This window comes from Esox lucius, chromosome 7 (assembly GCF_011004845.1).
Source record: "Esox lucius isolate fEsoLuc1 chromosome 7, fEsoLuc1.pri, whole genome shotgun sequence".
Lineage (NCBI taxonomy): Eukaryota > Metazoa > Chordata > Actinopteri > Esociformes > Esocidae > Esox > Esox lucius.
The window spans coordinates 39807125-39832015 of record NC_047575.1 but is presented as its reverse complement, the minus strand read 5'-3'; the positions used below and the strand labels follow the sequence as shown (position 1 = coordinate 39832015).

The following is a 24891-nucleotide window of genomic DNA, read 5'->3' as shown; positions in this document are numbered from 1 at the left end:
CTGCAGTTTCGAAAAAGTCATTCATCACCTGGAGATCACACATCTGAATGAGACATCTCTGTGAGAGAAACGCTGTAGTTACACATTCATGAAATATGGTGGTTCCAATGCTTGATTTAAGATGTAATATTAAAAGCTGTTTAACAGACAAGTGTGTTATGGCATAAAATATCTTTATTTTTTTTTTATAATGTCCAAAGTTGTTTTTCACAACCACCACAACAGAAAAAACAGATATGCAGAGAACCACTTGAAAACACATTACAGCTTTAAAACAACCACTCAGTAACATCAGAATGTCAGAACCTGAGAACGAAACAAAGCCTGACAGAATCTGAGAATGAAACAAAGACTGACAGAATCTGAGAAAGGAGCAAAGACGGATAGAACCTGAGAACGGATCAAAGGCAGACAGAACCTGAGAATGGAACAAAAAATGCCAGAACCTGAACAAAGATATGTTTCTCAACAGAATTATTCTTCAGGTTCTGAAGCAATTTAATTGGCTATTTTTCTTCTTGGCCTTGACATCCTGACCAATGGCCTAGGTGACCTTGCAAATTAAGCACCCTCTGGCCTATCTTCGTGGCTCCTAAAATCAAAACATTCCCTTCCTGATTACGAGGACAAAATACTATGTGATTTTATCCCAGAATGGTTAGAGTATCACTGGGTTCGACATCAAACGGAGGGAGAGATGTATTACTCGTTCCCCGGCACTGAAAACACGCAAGCTAATCAACATTTTTATTTTAAACTTCTTTCATGGAAAAGTATTTCTTACTATTAGACAAGTAAATCAGACCCTAACAAGTTATGGTCAAGCCCTGGAACAAAGGAGAATGAGAATGGAATTAAGACTGATAGAAGCTGAGATTGGAACTTACATTGAACCTGAGAATGGAAACTAAGAGAATATGAGAACAGGACCCAGTTGAACATGGCAATATTCTTCCCGTCTTTGTCCTGTCTGTAGCCAACCAATCAGACTGTAGTGCCATCAGCTCAGTGTTCCATCAGACTGCTAATCAGGAAGCCAGCTCCATACATGGTCAATTCAATTGTCTCCACCGCATTCTCGCTCTGCTCTATGTTTCCACAGCAACCAGGCCTCTCTCTTCCACTCTCTCTCTCCCTCACACACACACACACACACACACACACAATCACGCAGGTAAAACAAGAACACACTACGGCTCAATAGCAGTTGTTTCTGAAGTATTTGCAGCGTATCATATTGCATCTCTCTAACCTCATCTCTCAATTCTGGAAATCATCAACACATCTCAAAGCTTCACAGAACCTATTCACCTGCTCATTAATATCTCTCTCTCTCTTCATCTCTCTCTCTCCCTGTCTCCCTATGTCCCCATCTCTCTCTCAGCGTGTCTCTCTCTCACCCTGTCTCTCTCTGCTGTCTGTCTCTCCCATCTCTCTATTTGCCCTGTCTGTCTCCCATCTCTCTACCTGCCCTGTCTGTCTCCCATCTCTCTATCTGCCTCTCCCATCTCAAAGAGGTCTCGGAACATTCCAGAGGCAGCCAGAAGGGCCAGCTGCCTCTCATCGGGGCCTTGTCGTGGGAGGTATATGAAGGCCCCTGCCGAGGACACTATGGGATAAAGGGGAACTGAAGGCAGAGGAAGTATAACATGAAGCGGAAGATGGAGAGGAAAAATGGAGCGGAAGTTGGAGCGGAAGATGGAGCAGAAAATGGAGCGGCCAGGAGGGACACAAAGGGGATACCGCTCCATCCTTCATGCCACACCACACCCCAGTGATAGATCGTAGAAAGAAGACAGCCAGGTGGAGAAAGATGGAGAGGCCATCCCAACTACCACTCCCACACTGTCCCCCCAAAACCACCCTGATGATGACACGGCCAATGCATTCCTCCTCTTCCCTAAATAAAACACTCCCCAGGGCACTAAATTCACTTGTCTGCAGCCTGTCTCTCCCTGTTCCATTGTACATGGAGCTGTAAACAGAGACAGGAGATGGGGCCCTGGGACAGAAGATGGGGCCCTGGCATATGATGGGGCCCAGGGACAGGAGATGGGGCACTGGCTTAATCATTTTGGGCAAAGCTTTTGTCTAACTTTGAGGAAACATGAAGCGGTAGTCCTTGTGCAACTCTCCAGCAGTGTTCTGCTTTGTGTGAACCACAGGAAGAGTATGCCAGGGATTCTCAGGAAACACGGAAAATGTTGATTGCATTTTTGCCTGCATGTAGCATACTGTCTGTGCACCCAGTCTTTGCCAGGTACAGACTGCTGCTCTGAGAGAATCTGCAGAATTGAGTCACCGACCCCCTCCATACCCACCAGCCCTCCACCCCATCCACCACTCCCTCCACCACTAATTTAATTTCTGGGGTTGGTCACACAGCTCTCCATTAGTTTCAGTGTTGAGTTAGACTCAGAGGCATTAAATGCCCCCTTAACCCCTACGTAGTGCAAGAGAACTTAGGGTCCAGTCAAAGGGAATGGGCTGTCATTTGGGATGCACAGGGCCCATCACTGGTATGACCACTAGAATATGGGTGAATTCAACCCCACCTGCTGTCCAGTCAGGGCGCGGTTTCAAGTGTGCTGTGTGTGTGTGCAGTCTTACCAGAGCCAGCAGGGGACTTGCTACGTCTAGACTGTCCAACAGAACGAGGGGAAACGCGGTTCGTCAGGGGGGCAGACATTTTACCATACACCCCCGACTTCATCACACGGTATTCTGGAAGGGAGAGACAGACTACTTTAGTTACCAATCAGTACCTTGCTCAAGGGCAGGTTCAGGTTTTTCATTATACACATCACTGAGAAATGAACATGGTACACACACACAGTCATTCATACGGCATGTCAGAGCCTCTTCACTTGGCCGCCAGATACTCAAACATTTCCACACCTGCACCAATGAGAGCATCAACACTTGGTGCGGCAACTCCAGAACACCCTGTAGGTCATCAGGCATTTTAGAATGGGGTGTGAAGTAAAATACCAGGTGTTTTAGAATGGGGTGTGAAGGACAATACCAGGTGTTTTAGAATGGGGTGTGAAGGACAATACCAGGTGTTTAGAAGGGGGTGTGAAGTAAAATACCAGGTGTTTTAGAATGGGGTGTGAAGGACAATACCAGGTGTTTTAGAAGGGGGTGTGAAGTAAAATACCAGGTGTTTTAGAATGGGGTGTGAAGGACAATACCAGGTGTTTTAGAAGGGGGTGTGAAGTAAAATACCAGGTGTTTTAGAATGGGGTGTGAAGGACAATACCAGGTGTTTTAGAGGGGGGTGAAGGACAATACCAGGTGTTTTAGAGGGGGGTGAAGTAAAATACCAGGTGTTTTAGAATGGGGTGTGAAGGACAATACCAGGTGTTTTAGAAGGGAGTGTGAATGACAATACCAGGTGTTTTAGAAGGGGGTGTGAAGGACAATACCAGGTGTTTTAGAAGGGGGTGTGAAGGACAATACCAGGTGTTTTAAAAGGGGGTGAGAAGGACAAAACCAGGTTTTTTAGAGGGGGGGGGTGAAAGCTGCCAAAAGGACAGGCAATTAATACAGAACTAGTGCATAGTTTCTAGAACCAACAACACCCTGTGTTTCTCCCCTGGAGGCTTTAGGCTGATAAACAGGACTGCAAATGGATTCCAAAATGGCTACCCATACTATCCTCATTTTTCACTGACACCTTAATAATGACTTTATGCAAACATACTGAAGTACACACACACAACTACAGTAATTCACACTACGTTGTTGTCAGGTGTCATGTCACAAGAATTTAATTGTGCATGATGATGCTGTTTTTCGGTGCATTTGAAAAATAAACCTTGAACCTGAAACTTGAAACTGGAACTACTCATAAGCACATACATAGTGGCACTGCACACCCTCAAACACACCAACACATTATCTTCTTTACATGTTTTTCATTTAGTAGACACACATACTGAGCCACAAAGAGTTAATGTATTCTTCTTAAGATGACATTAGCAACGTGGGACATCCAAACAACCCGGTAACAATCCAGTGAAGTAGCTGGACATTCAGCAGAATGGTGTCCAGTGAAGTAGCTGGACATTCAGCAGAATGGTGTCCAGTGAAGTAGCTGGACATTCAGCAGAATGGTGTCCAGTGAAGTAGCTGGACATTCAGCAGAATGGTGTCCAGTGAAGTAGCTGGACATTCAGCAAAATGGTATCCAATGAAGTAGCTGGACATTCAGCAGAACAGTATCTTGTGAAGTAGCTGGACATTCAGCAGAATGGTATCCAATGAAGTAGCTGGACATTCAGCAGAACAGTATCCTGTGAAGTAGCTGGACATTCAGCAGAATGGTAACCAGTGAAGTAGCTGGATATTAAGCAGAATGGTATCCAGTGAAGTAGCTGGACATTAAGCAAAATGGTATCCAGTGAAGTAGCTGGACATTAAGCAGAATGGTGCCAATGAAGTAGATTGGAAATTCAGCCAAGCTAGTGGTAAAATAAAAAATATTTCCATCTGTCTCACATTATGTCTTTACTCTTTATTCCTTCCTTCTGTCTGTCTGCCTCCCTGCAGTTGTCATCTCTCACCCCCCCCCCACTCCATACACCCCCCCCCCACCTGCCCCCCTCCATGGCTGTTAAAATTACAGGAGGAAACAGTGGAACACGGCTGTTAGAAGTGTGAAGAATAGGGGGAGGTGTGCACTCCAGACACAGTAGAGAGTGTGTATGTGTGTCTATGTGTGCCACTGCCTGAGTGTGTGTGTGTATGTGTGTGTGTGAGACAGAGAGGCGGGGTCAGCAGGGAACAGGGGCCAGACAGAATGTTCTGTGCTGTTCTAGGACACAGACAGTTGGAAAGCTGAACGCAGGAGGGAGATAGATATTCCTTCCGTTGTGCAGACTCTTCTGTTACATAAAACTGAGACACAAAACCAGAGAACTCAACAGATATTAATGACATTCTAGAGACACTTGAGAAATCTAGAACTAGATTACATGTCAAGAGAACTGAAATAATATTAACGACATACTTGACACACATCCAAAAGATAAAACTAGAATATTTAACAAGAACTGATCATGTATTTATTTTATTCCTGAGAACATCTCCACACAGAGAGAGAGGGATAGATAAAGAGGTAAAGGACAGAGAGGTGGTTAGGGGAGAAAGAGAGAGATGAAATGTGAAAAACAGATAGGTAGGCATGAAGAGAGATAGAAGGGGAAATGAAAAAGAGACGAATAGGGAGAAGAAAGAGAAAATACTTGGATGGAGAAAGAGAGACAAATTGGGGGCAATGAAATGATGAGGGTGAGAGAGAGAGAAAACCAGCAAGAGACCGAAAACAAACTTGAGAAACACAAAAAAGAAAAAAAGTAAGAGTTAGAGGGAGTCAGAGAAAGAGAGAGATGGAGATGGAGAAACATTTGGGTGAGAGAAAAGTAGAGAAAAAAGAGCGAGGAATGAATAGATGAGCAGAGAGTCAAGTCAGAGGCTAATGTTCAGCCTCATGTCAGGGGGACGGTCTATGTAAGACTCCATGCACCTGGGAGGACGTTTAGTAGGACACTTCATGAGGGAGAATCTGAAGGGCCTTGAGGAGCATCATTAATGGGACACACTACAGACTTCTGATCAGAAAAAACAGGAAGGATGGATAAATGAAGAGATGGATGGAAGAATTGACAGATGGATTGAAGATGGATAGAGAGACATGGATAGAGAGAGACATGGATAGAAAGACACGGATAGAGAGAGACATGGATAGAGAGAGACATGGATAGAGAGACATGGATAGAGAGAGACATGGATAGAAAGACACAGATAGAGAGAGACATGGATAGAGAGAGACATGGATAGAGAGACATGGATAGAAAGACACAGATAGAGAGAGACATGCATAGAGAGACATGGATAGAGAGAGACATGGATAGAGAGAGACATGGATAGAGAGACATGGATAGAGAGAGACATGGATAGAGAGACATGGATAGAGAGACATGGATAGAAAGACACAGATAGAGAGAGACATGCATAGAGAGACATGGATAGAGAGACATGGATAGAAAGATACGGATGGAGAGACATGCATAGAGAGAGACATGGATAGAGAGATATGGACAGAAAGACATGGATAGAGAGAGACATGCATAGAGAGAGACATGGATAGAGAGACATGCATAGAGAGAAACATGCATAGAGAGACATGGATAGAGAGAGACATGCATAGAGAGACATGGATAGAGAGACATGGATAGAGAGACATGGATAGAGAGAGACATGGATAGAGAGACATGCATAGAGAGACATGATAGAGAGACATGGACTGAGAGAGATGGATAGAGAGACATGGATAGAAATGGATGGGATTAATAAGAGGATAGAGCAACGAGTAGATGGATGAAATGGATATATAGATGGATGGATGGACAGAGAGGATATGATGATGAATGAAGAGAGAGATGGATTAATAGAAAGAAGGATGGATGACAAGAGGTAGGGATTAATGGATGGATGGAGAGATGGATGGGTAGAATGGATGGATGGAGAGATGGATGGGTAGAATGGATAAATGGAAAGAGGAATGATGGATGAGAGAGGGAGGATGGGAGGGTGCCTAAATGGAAGGGACAGCAAACAAATACACAAGGAGAAAAAAACCGAGGACTGAAAGCGATGGGGGCGAATTAATGAACTGTGGGATAATTACTTTGTAGGAGGGAATTGGAGGAGGGAGAGAAAAAAGACATGGGGCACGGAGCGATAGAAACAGAGAGAGAGAGAAAGAGAGATGATGGAGAGAAGTTCAGGTCAGGAAAAAGGCTTCTGAAATGTGTTTGTTCAGTTGTTAATTATTAAAGGTGGATGTATTTTACAAAAAGTTTTTATGGTATGGTGCTCTTATCAACAGTGTGGTGTGGTCATTCAAAACTCTGATTAAAAAACTCCAAACTGATCATACTTGAAACCCATTAAATCCTGCATTAAAAAAAACGGTTTGTTAATATTTCAGTATAACCGTCAGAACAAGATCATTGATTCAACTACTAAGGTTAGTCCAAGAACAAACAATGTAAGACACATTACCTCTTTCTTTGAAGTGCTATTGGTAATCTATTATAGTTTATTTCACGGTTTTTCCATTAGGTAAAACTCTTGATGTACACTACCCATAGAATGAAAATAATTTCCATAATATCTATCCCATAATCAAGAGTGTGATCAATGAAGAAGTCTTGATGCAAAAAAGTAACTTTTACAGCAACATGGGTTTGTTGTCAAATCAATTGAAATAAAAACAATCACAAAGAAAAGACAGAAAAGTCAATGTTTTGACACACTGCACAAATGTGTGTAATATTCTGTCATCAGTACATAGCCCATGGTAAATTATGACTAGTGACGGAAATCTGTAAAGTATGTCCCCACTAGTCATGATTTACCATGGGTTATTATAATACACAGAATGTCCTCACTAGTCATGATTTACCGTGGGTTATTATACTATTCAGAATGTCCTCACTAGTCATGATTTACCATGGGTTATTATACTATACAGAATGTCCTCACTAGTCATGATTTACTGTGGGTTATTATACTATACAGAATGTCCTCACTAGTTATTATTCGCCATGGGTTACTGTACTTATGAGGATATCTGGAGAATCTAGGACAACCTATACACACACAGTCACAGACAGGAGAAGTGGGGTCTCACCGCTCTCCTCCAGCTGAAAGTCGTCTTGGTAACGGTATTTCTCCGGTCCGCAGGCCACAAATATGTCTTCATCCCCAAAGAAGTCCTGAAGACATGTCACCTGGTAGGACACAGAGACATGAGGGTTATAGGCCACAATGGCACACACACACACACACACACACACACACACACACTGACTGACACACTGACAAACATACTTTCATAGATTAATACTGACACACAGACAGACACATATGTAGATACACACTCAAATACTCAGACACATACTGACAAACACACTGACAAACATGTTGGTTTTCCTTAAATCCAACCGTAACACCTAAACCCAACCCTAGATCAAATAAAGCTACTTGTGAAAGTGAGGATGTCCCAAATGTCTTCATTTTGCATGATTGTCCCTGTTCTAGGGTCAGAGGTCAGACTCCCCAATTATATGTTTTGTACATTTCCTCTCTTACAAAACAATCATCACATCACACTCTCTCAAACAGACACATAAACACAGAGAGAGACAGTCACACAGCCACAGTGAGACACAGTAGATTCAGCACCATATAACTAAATCTTTTGTCATGCAAAAACTGCTAAAAGGCTTTTTAATGCCTTTTAATTCAAATAGGTTTAATGTTTTCATTCAGCTGCAACATCCCTTGGTGGCTGTGACCTCTCACTGTTCTACATGCTCTGGCGTCCTACAGAACTATGATCTCAGACATTTCTCATGTTGTGTTACGCTTCAACATGAAGGGCCGGAGTGAAGGCATTGAACACCTACAGACCTGTGGTAATTAACAGACCAGCTACAGACCTGTTCATTGACAGAACACTAACGCAAATCTACGGACTACGTTCAGCATCACATCAGGCTGATCCCTGTTACATCACTCATTACTGACAACAGAGCACCTACATTCCCTCACGGACACGGGTAACAGTATGAGCCCCCTTTGGACAGTCCTGGAAGCAGTAGCATCCGTTCATTTCCCTACTAATGACCTGTTATGTACAGATGGAGCATGTCTAATGGAAGCCCTGTAGGCAGGTCCTAAGGATATCTGAGGGATGGACATATGGTACATTTTAATTTCAAGATGCATATTAAGGGCTAATTACATTCATAATTTCCACTTTAAAAAAGGTCAGACTTGATTTGCCCTGACGAAAGAACTGCCAACCTCAAACAAAGTGTCAATAAAAATTTTTTTTTACATAATTTAAGATACAGCATCTGTACAGGAGTTTGAGTCAACATTAAGTCTGGTAAACATTGTGACAACTGTATTGTCTCTAATGGCATCATACACACAAACACAGTGTTAGAGCTCTACTGTTAATGTGTTTCCTTAACGATTAACAAGTTTGAATCTGTTTTGATTCCATTATCAGAGAATCGTCCTCAAAACAACAGCCACACTAATTGATGCCCGGCATTAATAACACCCCACCATCTACTGGAATATAGGGACTGTGTATTTGTGTGTGAGTGTGTTTGATTCTGTGTGTCCTACTTTAACAAGCGAGAGTTAATAGGATTGTCAGCTGGGAAGCTGAGAACCAAACTCAGTGATTGTCTTATGTAACTGTTAAATTACAGCGGGACAGCCGTTGTTTGTGTGTGTGTGTGTGTGTGTGTGTGTGTGTGGGTGTTGGTTTGCGTGTGTGTGCGTTATTCTGGTTTCATAATAATATGTATAATGATTATGACTGTCCCATGATAATGTTTGGATCACAGACATTGTTTGATGTTTGGATGAAAGGGAAATAAGGACAATAATACTTTTCTTAGTGATTTAATGAACCTCATGGATGAATCAAATGTCTTGTGAAATTTCAGTGACTGCTGGCTGAGTCACAGAATGGGAGCACATGAGATCTGTATCATTTAGCAACTCTACAAACTCTGATCAATCCAACAGACATTTATTCTTCCAATCCTGTGTATCTTTGAGAGATGCTAGCAGTTAGAATACAAGAGTTAGATGAAAGATTAAAGACAGATGACAGTTTCATGATTGTTAGATGACAGACGACAGAAGACAGTTAGATTAAACATACAGTGGGGAGAACAAGTATTTGATACACTGCGGATTTTGCAGGATTCCCAACTTAGAAAGCATTTAGAGGTCTATAATTTTTATCATAGGTACACTTCAACTGTAAGAGATGGAATCTAAAACAAAAATCCAGAAAATCACATTGTATGGATTTTTTAATAATTAATTTGCACTTTCTTGCATGACATAAGTATTTGATCACCTACCAACCAGTAAGAATTCTGTCTCTCACAGACCTGTTAGTTTTTTTGAACTTGTTACCTGTATAAAAGACACCTGTCCACACACTCAATCAAACAGACCCCAACCTCTCCACAATGGCCAAGACCAGAGAGCTGTGTAAGGACATCAGGGATAAAATTGTAGACCTGCACAAGGCTGGGATGGGCTACAGGACAATAGGCAGGCAGCTTGGTGAGAAGGCAACAACTGTTGGTGCAATTATTAGAAAATGGAAGAAGTTCAAGATGACGGTCAATCTCCTTTGGTTTGGGGCTCCATGCAAGATCTCACCTCGTGGGGCATCAATGATCATGAGGAAGGTGAGGGATCAGCACAGAACTACACGGCAGGACCTGGTCAATGACCTGAAGAGAGCTGGGACCACAGTCTCAAAGAAAACCATTAGTAACACACTATGCCTTCATGGATTCAATTCCTGCAGCGCACGCAAGGTCCCCCTGCTCAAGCCAGCGCACGTCCAGGCCCGTCTGAAGTTTGCCAATGACCATCTGGATGATCCAGAGGAGGAATGGGAGAAGGTCATGTGGTCTGATGAGACAAAAATAGAGCTTTCTGAGCTAAACTCCACTCGCCGTGTTTGGAGGAAGAAGAAGGATGAGTACAACCCCAAGAACACCATCCCAACCGTGAAGCATGGAGGTGGAAACATAATTCTTTGGGGATGCTTTTCTGCAAAGGAGACAGGATGACTGCAGCGTATTTAGGGGAGGAGGGATGGGGCCATGTATCGTGAAATCTTGGTCAACAACCTCCGTCCTCAGTAAGATCATTGAAGATGGGTTGTGGGTGGGTCTTCCAGCATGAAAACGACCCGAAACACACAACCAGGGCAACTAAGGAGTGGCTCCATAAGATGCATCTCAAGGTCCTGGAGTGGCCTAGCCAGTCTCCGGACCTGAAACCAATAGAAAATCTTTGGAGGAAGCTGAAAGTCCGTATTGCCCAGCGACAGCCCCGAAACCTGAAACCTGGAGAAGGTCTGTATGGAGGAGTGGGCCAAAATCCCTGCTGCAGTGTGTGCAAACCTGGTCAAGAACTACAGGAAACATGTGATCTCTGTAATTGCAAACAAAGGTTTCTGTACCAAATATAAAGTTCTGCTTTTCTGATGTATCAAATACTTATGTCATGCAATAAAATGCAAATTAATTACTTAAAAATCATAAAATGTGATTATCTGGATTTTGTTTTAGATTCCATCTTTCACAGTTGAAGTGTACCTATGATAAAAAAGTACAGACTTCTACATGCTTTGTAAGTGGGAAAACCTGCAAAATCAGCAGTGTATCAGATACTTGGTCTCCCCACTGTAAATTAAAGTTAGATGACATTTAGATGACAGATGATAAATGATTGAAGACAGTTTGACAGTTAGACAACATATAGATGATAGATGACAGTTTAATTTAATTAATTTATGTCATATGTCGTTAATTATCTTAATTTAAGTCATATGTCGTTGATTTACTAAATTTAAGTCATATGTCGCTGATTATCTTAATAGAAGTCAAATTATTTTGATTATCATAATTTAAGTCATATGTCATTGATTAACTACATTTAAGTCATATGTCGTTGATTATCTTAATTTAAGTCATATGTCATTGTCTAACTCAAATTAAGTCATATGTCGTTGATTATCTTGATTTAAGTCATATGTCGCGTTTGCTACATCAAATGTCTGTGACTTCATTTTGGGCATATTTTAATAATGACCTCCATTAAAGCCATATATATGTGATTAACTTATTTCAGGTCATATATCTGTGATTAACTTCACTTAGACCACTATGTCTGTGATCACATTCAACTTTTTTTTTTATGTAGACACATAAGAACTTGGTTTCTATTTTAGAAATGTGTAATCACCATTCACCTGCTACACAATAGCCCAGCCACACTGTAAAACAAAAATGAAAGGATCTACACACCTGTTAAAATGCCAGATGCTTGTGATGTAAAAGAATGAGACAAAGATAAATCATGTCAGAACTTTTTCCACCTTTAATGTGACCTATAACGTATACAATTCAATAGAAAAACTGAAATCTTTGAGGGGGAAGAATAGAAAACTCACAATAACCTGGTTGCATAAGTGTGCACACCCTTAAACTAATACTTTGTTGAAGCACCTTTTGATTTTATTACAGCACTCAGCCTTTTTGGGTAGGAGTCAATTAGCATGGCACATCTTGATGTGGCAATATTTGCCCACTCTCCAAATCTGTCAGATTGCGAGGACATCTCCTGTGCACAGCCCTCTTTCATATCACCCCACAGATGTTCAATTGGATTCAGGTCTGGGCTCTGACTGGGCCATTCCAAAACGTTTATCTTCTTCTGGTGAAGCCATGCTTTTGTGGATTTGGATGTATGCTTTGGGACGTTTTCATGCTTAAAGGTGAACTTCATCTTCAGCTTTCTAACGGACACCTGAAGGTTTTGTGTCAAAATTGCCTGGTATTTGGAAATGTTCATAATTCCCTCCACCCAGACTAAGGTTCCAGCTGAAGAAAAACAGTCCTAAAGCATGATGCTGCCACCACCATGCTTCACTGTGTGTATGGTGTTCTTTGTGTGATGTGTAGTGTTGTTTTTACGCCAAACATACCTTTTGGAATTATGGCCAAAAAAGTTCAACCTTGGTTTCATCAGACCATAACACATTTTCCCACGTGCTTTTAAGGAACTTGATTTTGGTTTTTGCAAACTTCAGCCAGGCTTGGATGTTGTTCTTTGTAAGAAAACGCTTCCATATTACCACGCTAACCCATAGCCCATTTATATGAAGAATACGGGAGATTGTTGTCATATGTAGCACACAGCCAGTACTTGCCAGAAATTCCTGCAGTTCCTTTAATGTTGCTGCAGGCCTCTTGGAAGCCTCCCTGACCAGTTTTCTTCTCGTCTTTTTGGAGGGACGTCTAGTTCTTGGTAATGTCTCTGTTGTGCCATATTTTCTCCACTTGATGATGAGTGTCTTCACTGTGTTCCATGGTATATCTAATGCTTTGGAAATTATTTTGTACCCTTCTCCTGACTGAAATCTTTCAACAATGAGATCCCTCTGATATATTGGAAGGTCTCTGCGGACCCTGGCTTTTGCTCTTCGATGCAACTAAGAAAATGGCAGGAAAATCCTACTAGAACAGCTGAACTTTATTTGTCATTAATCAGAGTCACTTTAAATGATGGCAGGTGTGTAATGACTTGTATTTAGCATGAGTTTGAATGTGATTGGTTAATTCTGAACTCAGCCACATCCCCAGTTACAAGAGGGTGTGCACACTAATGCAACCAGGTTATTGTAAGGTTTTTATTTTTCATTTTCCCCCCGCAAAGATTTCAGTTTGTTTTTCATTTCAATTGTTCACCTTATAGGTTACATTAAAAGTGAAAAAAGTTCTGACATGATTTATCTTTGTCTCATTCTTTTACATAACACAAACCTGACATTTTAACTGGGGTGTGTAGACTTTTTATATCCACTGTACATAACTTTGCTAGGTTTACCTGTTTCACCAACACAACTTTCGATTTCCCAAAGCCACATTTAAGAACAATCACCAGCTTATCTTTAGAACCAAGTACCATATAATTAGAAGGCAGTGCCCTTTCTACAGAATCCCAGCGTTTGAGTTGAAAAAATTCTTATCTTTAATGATAGTTCCACTATCATTAAAGTTCCAACTATATCATATACCAGATCTATCATCTAAAGTTGTTTGTTTTTCACTCTGGGATATTTGTGGAAACAGTCAGACCCCTCAGAAACAGCTCTGTCCTATATACACCTACTGAACAGAAAAAAGTAGATAGAAAAACAACCTAAAAGTACCTAAGGATGAGAGAACAATAATAATGAAGAAAGCTGGTTGAGGGGGAGGGAGACGGGAATAGACAGGGAATAAGGAAAGAAGAAATACAAAAGCAGCGGAGAAAGGAACAAAGAAGAAAAGAGCGCGGGAGAGGGGAAAAAGAACACAGAGAAGGGCTGAGGGAGTAGAGGGGAAGAGTGAGGACAAAACGAGTGACGGACAGAGACATCAAAACCGGGAAAGTATGTAGACACGACAGAGCGGGGAGAGGGGAACAGGAGACCTGCTGATGTAGGCCACCCTCTAAGAAACCCTCAGAAGTCCTCAAACTGTGGAAGACACACGGGCGCAAAGGGGGGCGGGGGGGGGGGTTTCCATGGTGATGCTGCTGGCAACTGTCTGTGGCTGTCGGTCGTCTTCTCCTGGGCCACATCCTGCTGTCCCAGGAGGACAGCCACAGTACACAGCGGTCAGACGCCTTGCTGTTTCTGGTGTCACAAAATGTTCAGGGAAACACGTTCCGTTACACAACATCCACTGATACGCCTGAGGGAGGCGGAAGGACAGAAGGAGAGACAGAGAGGAGAGAGGAGAGAGAATGATAGATACAGACAGAGTGCGAAAAATATTTACAGCGAGAGAGAGGGAGAGAGGGAGAGAGGGAGAGTGCAAGCGAAGGGGTTGAAAATCAAGGAAAAACCCTAGGGAGAGAATAGGACTCCATCTGATACAGTGCATTCTCTGCGCACACAATGCTACCTCAGCCCAACACAACCCCCAGGGAAAGCATTTAATTGGATCAGAAACCCAGGTGACCCTCCTCCCTCACGTCCTCCTCCAATAGGTACTGAGAAAGGTGTGAAGACAAATAGCACAAGGAACATGAATTTCAGATTTTCCCAGGATCTTCAGAGAAACAGCAGATACATAGGATAATAGAGAATATCTTGCTTGCTTTTGTCTTTTTAGGACACATGATTAATTCCTCCTTGGATTCTGCCATCTAGTGGGCATAAAATAAATGTATGTGGTTAAACAGACTAAACGAATGTATAAATTCATTACTCCTTATGTTTGAGTAAGACAAACGTCAAAAATACATTCCTCAAAATTGAATGAAAGGCTGAAGCAGCTACCCAAAAACTTCCACAACAAACTTTTAATTTAAGAAATATGTACAGTGGGGAGAACAAGAATTTGATACACTGTCCATTTTGCAGGTTTTCCTACTAACAAAGCATGTGGAGGTCTTGAATTTTTTATCATAGGTACTCTTCAACTGTGAGAGACAGAATCTAAAACAAAAATCCAGAAAATCACAATGTATAATTTGTAATAATTAATTTGCATTTTATTGCATGATATAAGTATTTGATCACCTACCAACGAGTAAGAATTCCGGCTCTCACAAACCTGTTAGTTTCTTTAAGAAGCCCTCCTGTTCTCCACTCATTAACTGCATCTGTTTGACCTCGTTACCTGTATTAAAGACACCTGTCCTCACACTTAATCAAACAGACTCCAACCTCTCCACAATGGCCAAGACCAGAGAACTGTGTAAGGACATCAGGGATAAAATTGTAGACCTGCACAAGGCTGGGATGGGCTACAGGACAATAGGCAAGCAGCTTGGTGAGAAGGCAACAACTGTTGGTGCAATTATTAGAAAATGGAAGAAGTTCAAGATGACGGTCAATCTCCCTCGGTCTGGGGCTCCATGCAAGATCTCACCTCGTGGGGCATCAATGATCATGAGGAAGGTGAGGGATCAGCACAGAACTACACGGCAGGACCTGGTCAATGACCTGAAGAGAGCTGGGACCACAGTCTCAAAGAAAACCATTAGTAACACACTACGCCTTCATGGATTAAATTCCTGCAGCGCACGCAAGGTCCCCCTGCTCAAGCCAGCGCATGTCCAGGCCCGTCTGAAGTTTTCCAATGACCATCTGGATTATCCAGAGGAGGAATGGGAGAAGGTCATGTGGTCTGATGAGACAAAAATAGAGCTTTTTGGGCTAAACTCCACTCGCTGTGAAGCATGGAGGTGGAAACATAATTGTTTGGGGATATTTTCTGCAAAGGGGACAGGACGACTGCACCGTATTGAGGGGAGGATGGATGGGGCCATGTATCGCGGGATCTTGGCCAACAACCTCCTCCCCTCAGTAAGAGCATTGAAGATGGGTCGTGGCTGGGTCTTCCAGCATGACAACGACCCGAAACACACAGCCAGGGCAACTAAGGAGTGGCTCTGTAAGAAGCATCTCAAGGTCCTAAAGTGGCCTAGCCAGTCTCCAGACCTGAAACCAATAGAACATCTTTGGAGGGAGCTGAAAGTCTGTATTGCCCAGCAACAGCCCCGAAACCTGAAACCTGGAGAAGGTCTGTATGGAGGAGTGGGCCAAAATCCCTGCTGCAGTGTGCAAACCTGGTCAAGAACTACAGGAAACATATGATCTCTGTAATTGCAAACAAAGGTTTTTGTACCAAATATTAAGTTCTGCTTTTCTGATGTATCAAATACTTATGTCATGCAATAGAATGCAAATTAATTACTTAAAAATCATACAAGGTGATTTTCTGGATTTTTGTTTTAGATTCCATCACTCACAGTTGAAGAGTACCTATGATAAAAATTACAGACTTCTACATGCTTTGTAAGTGGGAAAACCTGCAAAATCGGCAGTGCATCAAATACTTGTTCTCCCCACTGTAGTATTTAAAACATTTTGACTGGTGGAATGAGTTCCATAGTGATGGAGACTGCGCCGTCTAAGGGAAAAACCCTGAAGTCCATTTCAATTACACAGATTGTAATACCTACCTCCACCACATGGTGGCAATGATTACAAACTATTTCCATGGAGTCGGCCCTGGTTTCTGTTCTTCAGAGACTCTTGGTGAGACTTGAGAACACATGTAGGGGATATTATCTGGTCAGGTAACACAAGAAAAACAGCTGGCACTCCCCATCATAGGGTGATTTTTAAATGTTATATTTCTACGAAAAACTCAGAAAAGTGTTTGAGGTAAAAATGGAAATCTGTGGTACAGCTGACTCTACGCATTGTAAGGATACCACACAAGCGTAACGAAGTCCACATAACTGCTCTGGCATTATTAATCTCATACATAATGTAATCCATCAGTTGTATATAATCAGACGTCCAAGCAATACATCAACTAATTTATCCGGCATTAATAATCAAATTGTATCCTGTACAATGAAACCAAAAAATTATACTTGGTGTGTGGAGATTGTATGAATTGAATGTTCAGTGTAAATGTGGTGATATCGGAAATGCGTGTAAAAACAGAAGGGAGTCACTCAGAAAATCCAAAGCCCTTCTGCAAACTGAATATTGGCCTTTTTTTACCGAAGACTTGCTGTGTTTTTTTATGCATGTATAAGGAGCTTTCAGTGCATGCAGATAAACGCAAATGGGTTATATGTTAAGTACTGTTGCTGATAAGCGCTTACAGATAATGTTCTCTGTAAACTTCTTACGTCAATTCTTTATTTAGACAGAATAGCATATTATTACTGGGCTTAATTGAAGTTGATAAAAAAATGTTTAATAAAAAGCAGATATATCGGTGGTAAAAGCACTTCGTAACAACTGCTGATGTAAAATGGTTTTATAAAATACAGTGGGGAGAACAAGTATTTGATACACTGCCGATTTTGCAGGTTTTCCTATTTACAAAGCATGTAGATGTCTGTATTTTTTTTTTTCAACTAAGGAGTGGCTCCGTAAGAAACATCTCTAGGTCCTGGAGTGGCCTAGCCAGACCTGAACCCAATTGAAAATATTTGGAGGGAGCTGAAAGTCTGTATTGCCCAGCGACAGCCCCGAAACCAGAAGGATCTAGAGAAGGTCTGTATGGAGGACTGGGCCAAAATCCCTGCTGTAGTGTGTGCAGACCTGGTCAAGAACTACAGTAAAAGTATGATCTCTGTAATTGCAAACAAAGGTTTCTGTACCAAATATTAAGTTCTGCTTTTCTGATGTATCAAATACTTATGTATACATAAAATGCAAATTAATTACTTAAAAATCATACAGTGTGATTTTCTGAATTTTTGTTTTAGATTCCGTCACTCACAGTTGAAGAGTACCTATAATAAAAAATAATAAAATTCTACAATCCTGCAAAATCAGCATATCAAATACTTGATCTTCCCACTGTAAATGTGATAAATATATTTTATTGGACTGTGGTTAAAATTGTTTTAATGTTTTGTACAATTATCTTTCATTATTAAGCAGTGGATTGTGTCATGAAGTGCAATCAATCACAATGAATGAATAATAAAACTATAAGGCAAATTTAATTAATGATGATCCAACCCATTTTTCACAATTTGCTGATTTTAATGTCAGAGGTATATACAGAAACCTGCCACGTTTGTTGTGGAATCTCTAGGTACTGCTGATGGACTGAGAACTTGGCTGAACAATGCCTGACTAAATGGGTCAAGGTGGCAAATGATCAGATACACAAATCAATGCAAAACCTTAAAATACTCCAGAGGAAGTTATGTCACTGATTTGAAACGTTAAAAAGCATTAGTGGGAGGTAAAAACACAAAACAAGGAAGAAACTGCATAATACAGAGATTGAAACACCAGAGTAGTCCGGCAGACACACACTCTCTGAGCCAGGGAGAAAGCTATGTTGTGAGTGTTGTCTTTGGGCTTAATGACAGTGATCAGCGTTCTCTCTGCTGTGATAGGTCAGCACAAGAAATTAACTGGGCAGTGATTGGATAAATACTAGGTTTGACTGCTCGATATTTGCTAAGAAACAACTATGGTAGTTGTTGAAAAGGAGAGGATGTGGTGTGATGACAGACAGCGAGTGACAGACAGAAAGAGAAACAGAGGAACAAAGAAACAGACAGAGAGGAGAGAAACAAAGAGGGGGGCTGATGCTCACTAAGTTGAGAGAGACTAACCAGTATTTATCTATTTTTCCCTAAACATTCAAACTAAAAAAACATTTGCACATTGATACAACACTGTTTTTAGACTTTTTTTCAAATTACTTATTTATATTTTTCTCATCTTTCACTTGGTGAGTCCAAAGAAATATTTGCTATGCCAGCAAAGCCCTTACAGATGGACAAAATAAATAGTGAGAAAGGTAATATAGAGATATCAGGCGAAGAGACCAAGTTGTGTTTATCTAGACTAATTTTCCCAACGTCTGTCACAGAACAGAACTAGGTGACAGTGTTTGTCAAACTAAACCATGGTGTAAAATTAAACAGTATGGCTGCAACCTGAGACAGATATATTGATGTGCAACACAATCCTCGGTCTAAGATTCTCTGAAACTAGATCACCTTTAAGCAGACTTTAGATATGAAACACCCTGTGTTGTAATGTCAGGATTTACATAGCATTAGCATACAAATATTACAGGAAATATTCCTGTGTTTCCGAAGTCTAAGGGCAGTACCATGAGTTGACAGAAGATACAGAGGAAGAGGAGAGTAGAGAATACAGACAAATGGAGGAAGAAGAGAGGAGTAGGATTTGAGAAGGAATGGTGAGGAGAGGAGAGCTTCAGAACAGAATTACGACAAGAAAATAGAAGAATGGGAGAAAGAGAAGGAGGTGTAGAGACCAGGAGGAGATAGAGATAACAAGCAACACTGGATTAGGAGTCAAAAGGAAGTAGACAACCTGGCCCAATCAAATAATTACAAAGCTGAAACCTATTGAAAAGACTCTTCAATAAATATAAGTAAACATCAATGCTATTTCTAAGCCTGGCAATAGAGACAAAATAACGATAACACTTCAATCATATTGATAATTCATAACCATAACCATTATATCATATTGACACTACTTAACCATAACACTTCTATCATATTGATACTTCATAACCATAACACTTCTATCATTGATATTTCATAACCATACATTTCTATCATATTGATACTTCATAACCATAACACTTCTAGATGGACCCAATGTCCCCTGCTGTTCTAGAATGACCCATAATCTTCTACTGTTCCAGACTGACTCAACGTTCTCTACTGGTCTAGACTGCCCCAATACACTCTACTGTTCTAGAATGACCCAATGTACCCTATGGTTCTAGAATGACCCAATAAACGCTTCTGTTCTAGAATAACCCAATGTACTCAACAGTTCTAGAATGACCAAATATACTCTAGTGTTCTAGAATTACCCAAATATACTCTACTGTTCTAAAATGACACAATGTACTCTTCTGTTCTAGAATGACCCAAATACTCTACTGTTCTAGAATGACCCAAAATACTCTACTGTTCTAGAATGACCAAATATACTCCACTGTTCCGCTCAATCCTGTCCCTCCCCTCCCTCTTTCATTTTCCAGCCCCTCTCTGTCCTATTTTCCCGATGTGTGCGTATGTGTGTGTATACACGTGTTGGTAGGAGCGGACTAGACAGAATGCGAAAGGATATGTGTGTGTGTGTGTGTGTGTGTGTGTGGGTGCGTGTGTGTCTGTGTATACACGTGTTGGTGGGAGCAGACTGGGAAAAAAGTGTACAGATGGCTCTGAATGCTGTCCATCTGCCAGAATGAGACTGTATACAGACACACAAACACACTCACACTCTGTTCAGTAATTAGCAACTCTAACACTGCTCGTTGTTGAACGCCACAAGTATTTTAAATATAAACCTGACAAAATTCATTAGTGAAAGTAGCACCCAATCTCATGTAGTGCTAGCCAACAGGAGCTAACTTTAACCAATATTACAGATGTGTTTTGCTGCTGTTTATTTCCATGAAAATGGAGGAGCAAGTTCCAAAAACTTTGAACTGTAATGAGACTTGCTGTCCCTATTACAACTGCACACAGTGACAGCAACAACATATGCGCACTGTAGCCTACCGTGTTTCTTGTTTTTAATTGTTTTGTTCACAAGCTAGGTTATTATAATTAGAGTTAAAACCACTACTTCTAGTGAAGATGTCATGTTAGGCCTACTGCAGTCAGATTCAAGCTCGCGAGCAGGTTGCCAGACTTAAATGACAGTATCCTGTCAATCATCCACGGACTCCACAAAAGAAACACCCAAACACTATTTTTTCTATTTTTTTCTATTTAAATCAACGTGCCAAGCCCATTTTTGTCTGCACAATTGTGCGGGAAACATCACCATCTGGCAACACTGCTCGCGATTGATAATACATTCTCGAACAGCAAATGCTGTTAGTTCCATTACCAAGGTCACCACATGTCCTTAAAGGGGTAGCTAAAACATTTGTCTAATCAGTGATATTTTTCTAAAACTGAAGTTGCAAGATTTGGGTGAAATTTAGCAAAACATCACATTACTTGTAACTAGAAACTCATGTATTATTTAGAAACAATTGTCAATTCACTGGCCACAGTAGCTGGTGAAGCAAAAAAGTTAGTTCTTTGTTTGTTGTTTTTTACCTATACCATGAGGAACAGTTCTTAGGTCAACAGTTTATTACACTACTATCGTAGAATCCTGAATGAAACACTGCTAACATAGAATTGTTGTAAGAAACAATGCTAACATAGAATCCTGTAGGAAACACTGCTAACAAAATCCTGAAGGAAACACTGCTAACATAGAATCCTGGAGGAAACACTGCTAACACAATCCTAAAGGAAATACTGTTAACATAGAATCCTGTAGGAAACACTGCTAACAGAATCCTGCAGGAAACACTGCTAACATAGAATCCTGCTAACATAGACTCCTGTAGGAAACACTGCTAACATAGAATCCTGTAGGAAACACTGCTAACATAGAATACTGCTAACATAGAATCCTGTAGGAAACACTTCTAACATAGAATCCTGTAGGAAACCCTGCTAACATAGAATCCTGTAGGAAACACTGCTAACATATAATCCTGTAGGAAACACTGCTAACATAGAATCCTGTAGGAAACACTTCTAACATAGACTCCTGTAGGAAACACTGCTAACATAGAATCCTGCTAACATTGAATCCTGTAGGAAACACTTCTAACATAGAATCCTGTAGGAAACCCTGCTAACATAGAATCCTGTAGGAAACACTGCTAACATAGAATCCTGTAGGAAACACTGCTAACATAGAATCCTGTAGGAAACACTTCTAACATAGACTCCTGTAGGAAACACTGAAACATAGAATCCTGTACGGAACACTGCTAACATAGAATCCTGTAGGAAACACTACTAACATAGAATCCTGTAGGAAACACTGCTAACATAGAATACTGTAGGAAACGCTCAAACATAGAATCCTGTAGGAAACACTGCTAACATAGAATCCTGTAGGAAACACTGAAGCATAGAATCCTGTAGGAAACACTGCTAACATAGAATCCTGTAGGAAACACTGAAGTATAGAATCCTGTAGGAAACACTGCTAACATAGAATCCTGTAGGAAACACTGCTAACATAGACTCCTGTAGGAAACACTGAAACATAGAATCCTGTAGGAAACACCGCTAACATAGAATCCTGTAGGAAACACTGAAACATAGAATCCTGTAGGAAACACTGATAACAAAGAATCCTGTAGGAAACACTGCTAACATAGAATCCTGTTAGGAAACACTGAAACATAGAATCCTGTAGGAAACCCTGTTAACATAGAATCTTGTAGGAAACACTGAAACACTGGTCCCATTTGCCATTTCTCTTGTCAGCAACAAAGCTGTCAAGTGCGGCAAACCCGGGAACTAGATGTAGTACAGAACAGAATTATATGATGAGCCCTGTAAAAAAAAACATGCTGCAGTCTTTATCTCTTGTAATGCAATTCAACCGTGTGTCAGGCAATTTCTGGGGGGGTGATACAGAGCGACCCAGAATAAAATTGCATACAGATTGCTTTGTGTGACATTGGCATTAGACAAACACACCCACGCCACCCATGCACACACACCAGAGTTGCTGCAGCAAGGTGGTGTGTGTGACTCAGCAAAAAGCAGAACAGATGGACTAGTCTACCCAGAATGCTTTACGCAGTCATCCGTCCTATGATGAGGGAAGAGAAGAGAGAAAGGAGGGAGGGAGACGATGTTGACCAATGGAGGAATCAATCAGAGAATAAAAATATTAGTAGTAAAGACTGATATAGATTATTCACACCGAAACACCTCCTCCATGAACTGCCACCTTAACGTGGTGGAGGGGTTTGAGTACCCGAGTGACCCTAGGAGCTATGTTGTCTGGGGCTATATGCCCCTGGTAGGGTCCCCCAAGGCAAACAGGTTCTAAGCAACGGGTCAGACTAGGAGCGGTTCAAAACCCTTTAATGACGGAAAACATTTTGAGGACCGTGACGTCGCCCGGTATGGCGCAGCCAGGGCCCCACCCTGGGGCCAGGCCCGGGGTTGGGGCTCGTATGCGAGTGCCTGGTGGCCGGGCCTTTCCCCACCGGGTCCGGGCTCAGCCCGAAGGAGCGACGTGGGGCCGCCTTCCCATGGGCTCACCACCTGCAGGAGGGACCATAAGGGGTCAGTGCGCAGAGGATCGGGTGGCAGGCGAGGGCCTTGACAACTAGATCCCAGGACACGGAAACTAGTTCTAGGGACGTGGAACGTCACCTCGCTGGCGGGGAAGGAGCCTGAGATCGTGCGTGAGGTTGAGAGGTTCTGACTAGAGATAGTCGGGATCACCTCTACGCACGGCTTTGGCTCTGGAACCACACTCCTTGAGAGAGGATGGACTCTTCACCACTCTGGAGTTGCCCATGGTGAGAGGTGGCGGGCTGGTGTGGGTTTGCTGATAGCTCCCCAGCTCTGCCGCCATGTGTTGGAGTTTACCCCGGTGAACGAGAGGGTCGTTTCCCTGCGCCTACGGGTCGGGGATAGGTCTCTCACTGTTGTTTGTGCCTATGTACCCAACCTTCTTGGAGTCTCTGGAAGGGGTGCTGGAAAGTGCTCCGACTGGGGACTCCATCGTTCTACTGGGGGACTTCAACGCCCACGTGGGCAACGACAGTGACACCTGGAGGGGCGTGATTGGGAGGAACGGGCCGCCTGATCTGAACCTGAGCGGTGTTCAGTTATTGGACTTCTGTGCTAATCACAGTTTGTCCATAAAGAACACCATGTTCAAGCTAACGGGCACGTGGCACCAGGACACCCTAGGCCGCAGATTGATAATCGACTTTGTTGTCGTTTCATCTGACCTGCTATGTCTTGGACACTCAGGTGAAGAGAGGGGCGGAGCTGTCAACTGATCACCACCTGGTGGTGAGTTAGATCCAATGGCAGGGGAGGAAGCTGGACAGACTCGGCAGAACCAAGCGTACTGTAAGGGTCTGCTGGAAACGTCTGGCCGAGTCTCCTGTCAGAGAGATCTTTAACTCCCACCTCCGGCAGAGCTTTGACTGGATCCTGAGGGAGGCTGGAGATATTGAGTCCAAGTGCACCATGTTCTCCACCGCCATTGTCGAAGCAGTTGCTCGGAGCTGTGGCCGTAAGGGCCTGTCGAGGCGGCAATCCCCAAACCCGGTGGTGGACAGCGGAAGTAAGGGATGCCGTCAAGCTGAAGAAGGTTTCCTATAAGGCCTTGTTGGCTTGTGGGACTCCTGAGGCAGCTGACGGGTACCCGCAGGCCAAGCGGACTGCAGCTCGGGTGGTTGTGGAGGCAAGAATTCGGGCCTGGGAGGAGTTCGGTGAGGCCATGGAGAAGGACTATCGGCTGGCCTCGAAGAGATTCTGGCAAACCGTCCGGCGCCTCAGGAGAGGGAAACAGTGCCCTACCAACGCTGTTTATAGTAGAGGTGGGTAGCTGTTGACCTCAACTGGAGATGTCGTCGGGCGGTGGAAGGAGTACTTCAAGGATCTCCTCAATCCCGCCGTCACGTCTTCCATTGAGGAAGCAGAGGATGAGGGCTCAGAGGTGGACTCGTCCATCACCCGGGCTGAAGTCACAGAGGTAGTCAAGAAACTCCTCGGTGGCAAGGCACCAGGGGTGAATGAGATCCGCCCTGAGTACCTCAAGTCTCTGGATGTTGTGGGGCTGATCACACTTCTCAGCCTCCCCAGGAAAGTCTATGCCAGGGTACTGGACAGGAG

General features: G+C 42.4%; 1 protein-coding gene across 4 annotated transcripts in view; it reads right to left on the bottom strand.

Annotated features, from left to right (window-relative positions):
• Nucleotides 1-24891, bottom strand: part of dclk1a (doublecortin-like kinase 1a) — an 83170-nt gene that overhangs the window by 40940 nt on the left and 17339 nt on the right. For all 4 annotated transcript variants that reach the window (XM_013134662.4, XM_029121041.2, XM_034293127.1 and 1 more), the window contains 2 exons: nt 7703-7802; nt 2611-2724 (listed from right to left, as the gene is read on the bottom strand). In XM_013134662.4, the coding sequence (XP_012990116.2) occupies nt 2611-2724; nt 7703-7802 (214 nt within the window). The remainder of the gene's footprint in view (nt 1-2610; nt 2725-7702; nt 7803-24891) is intronic.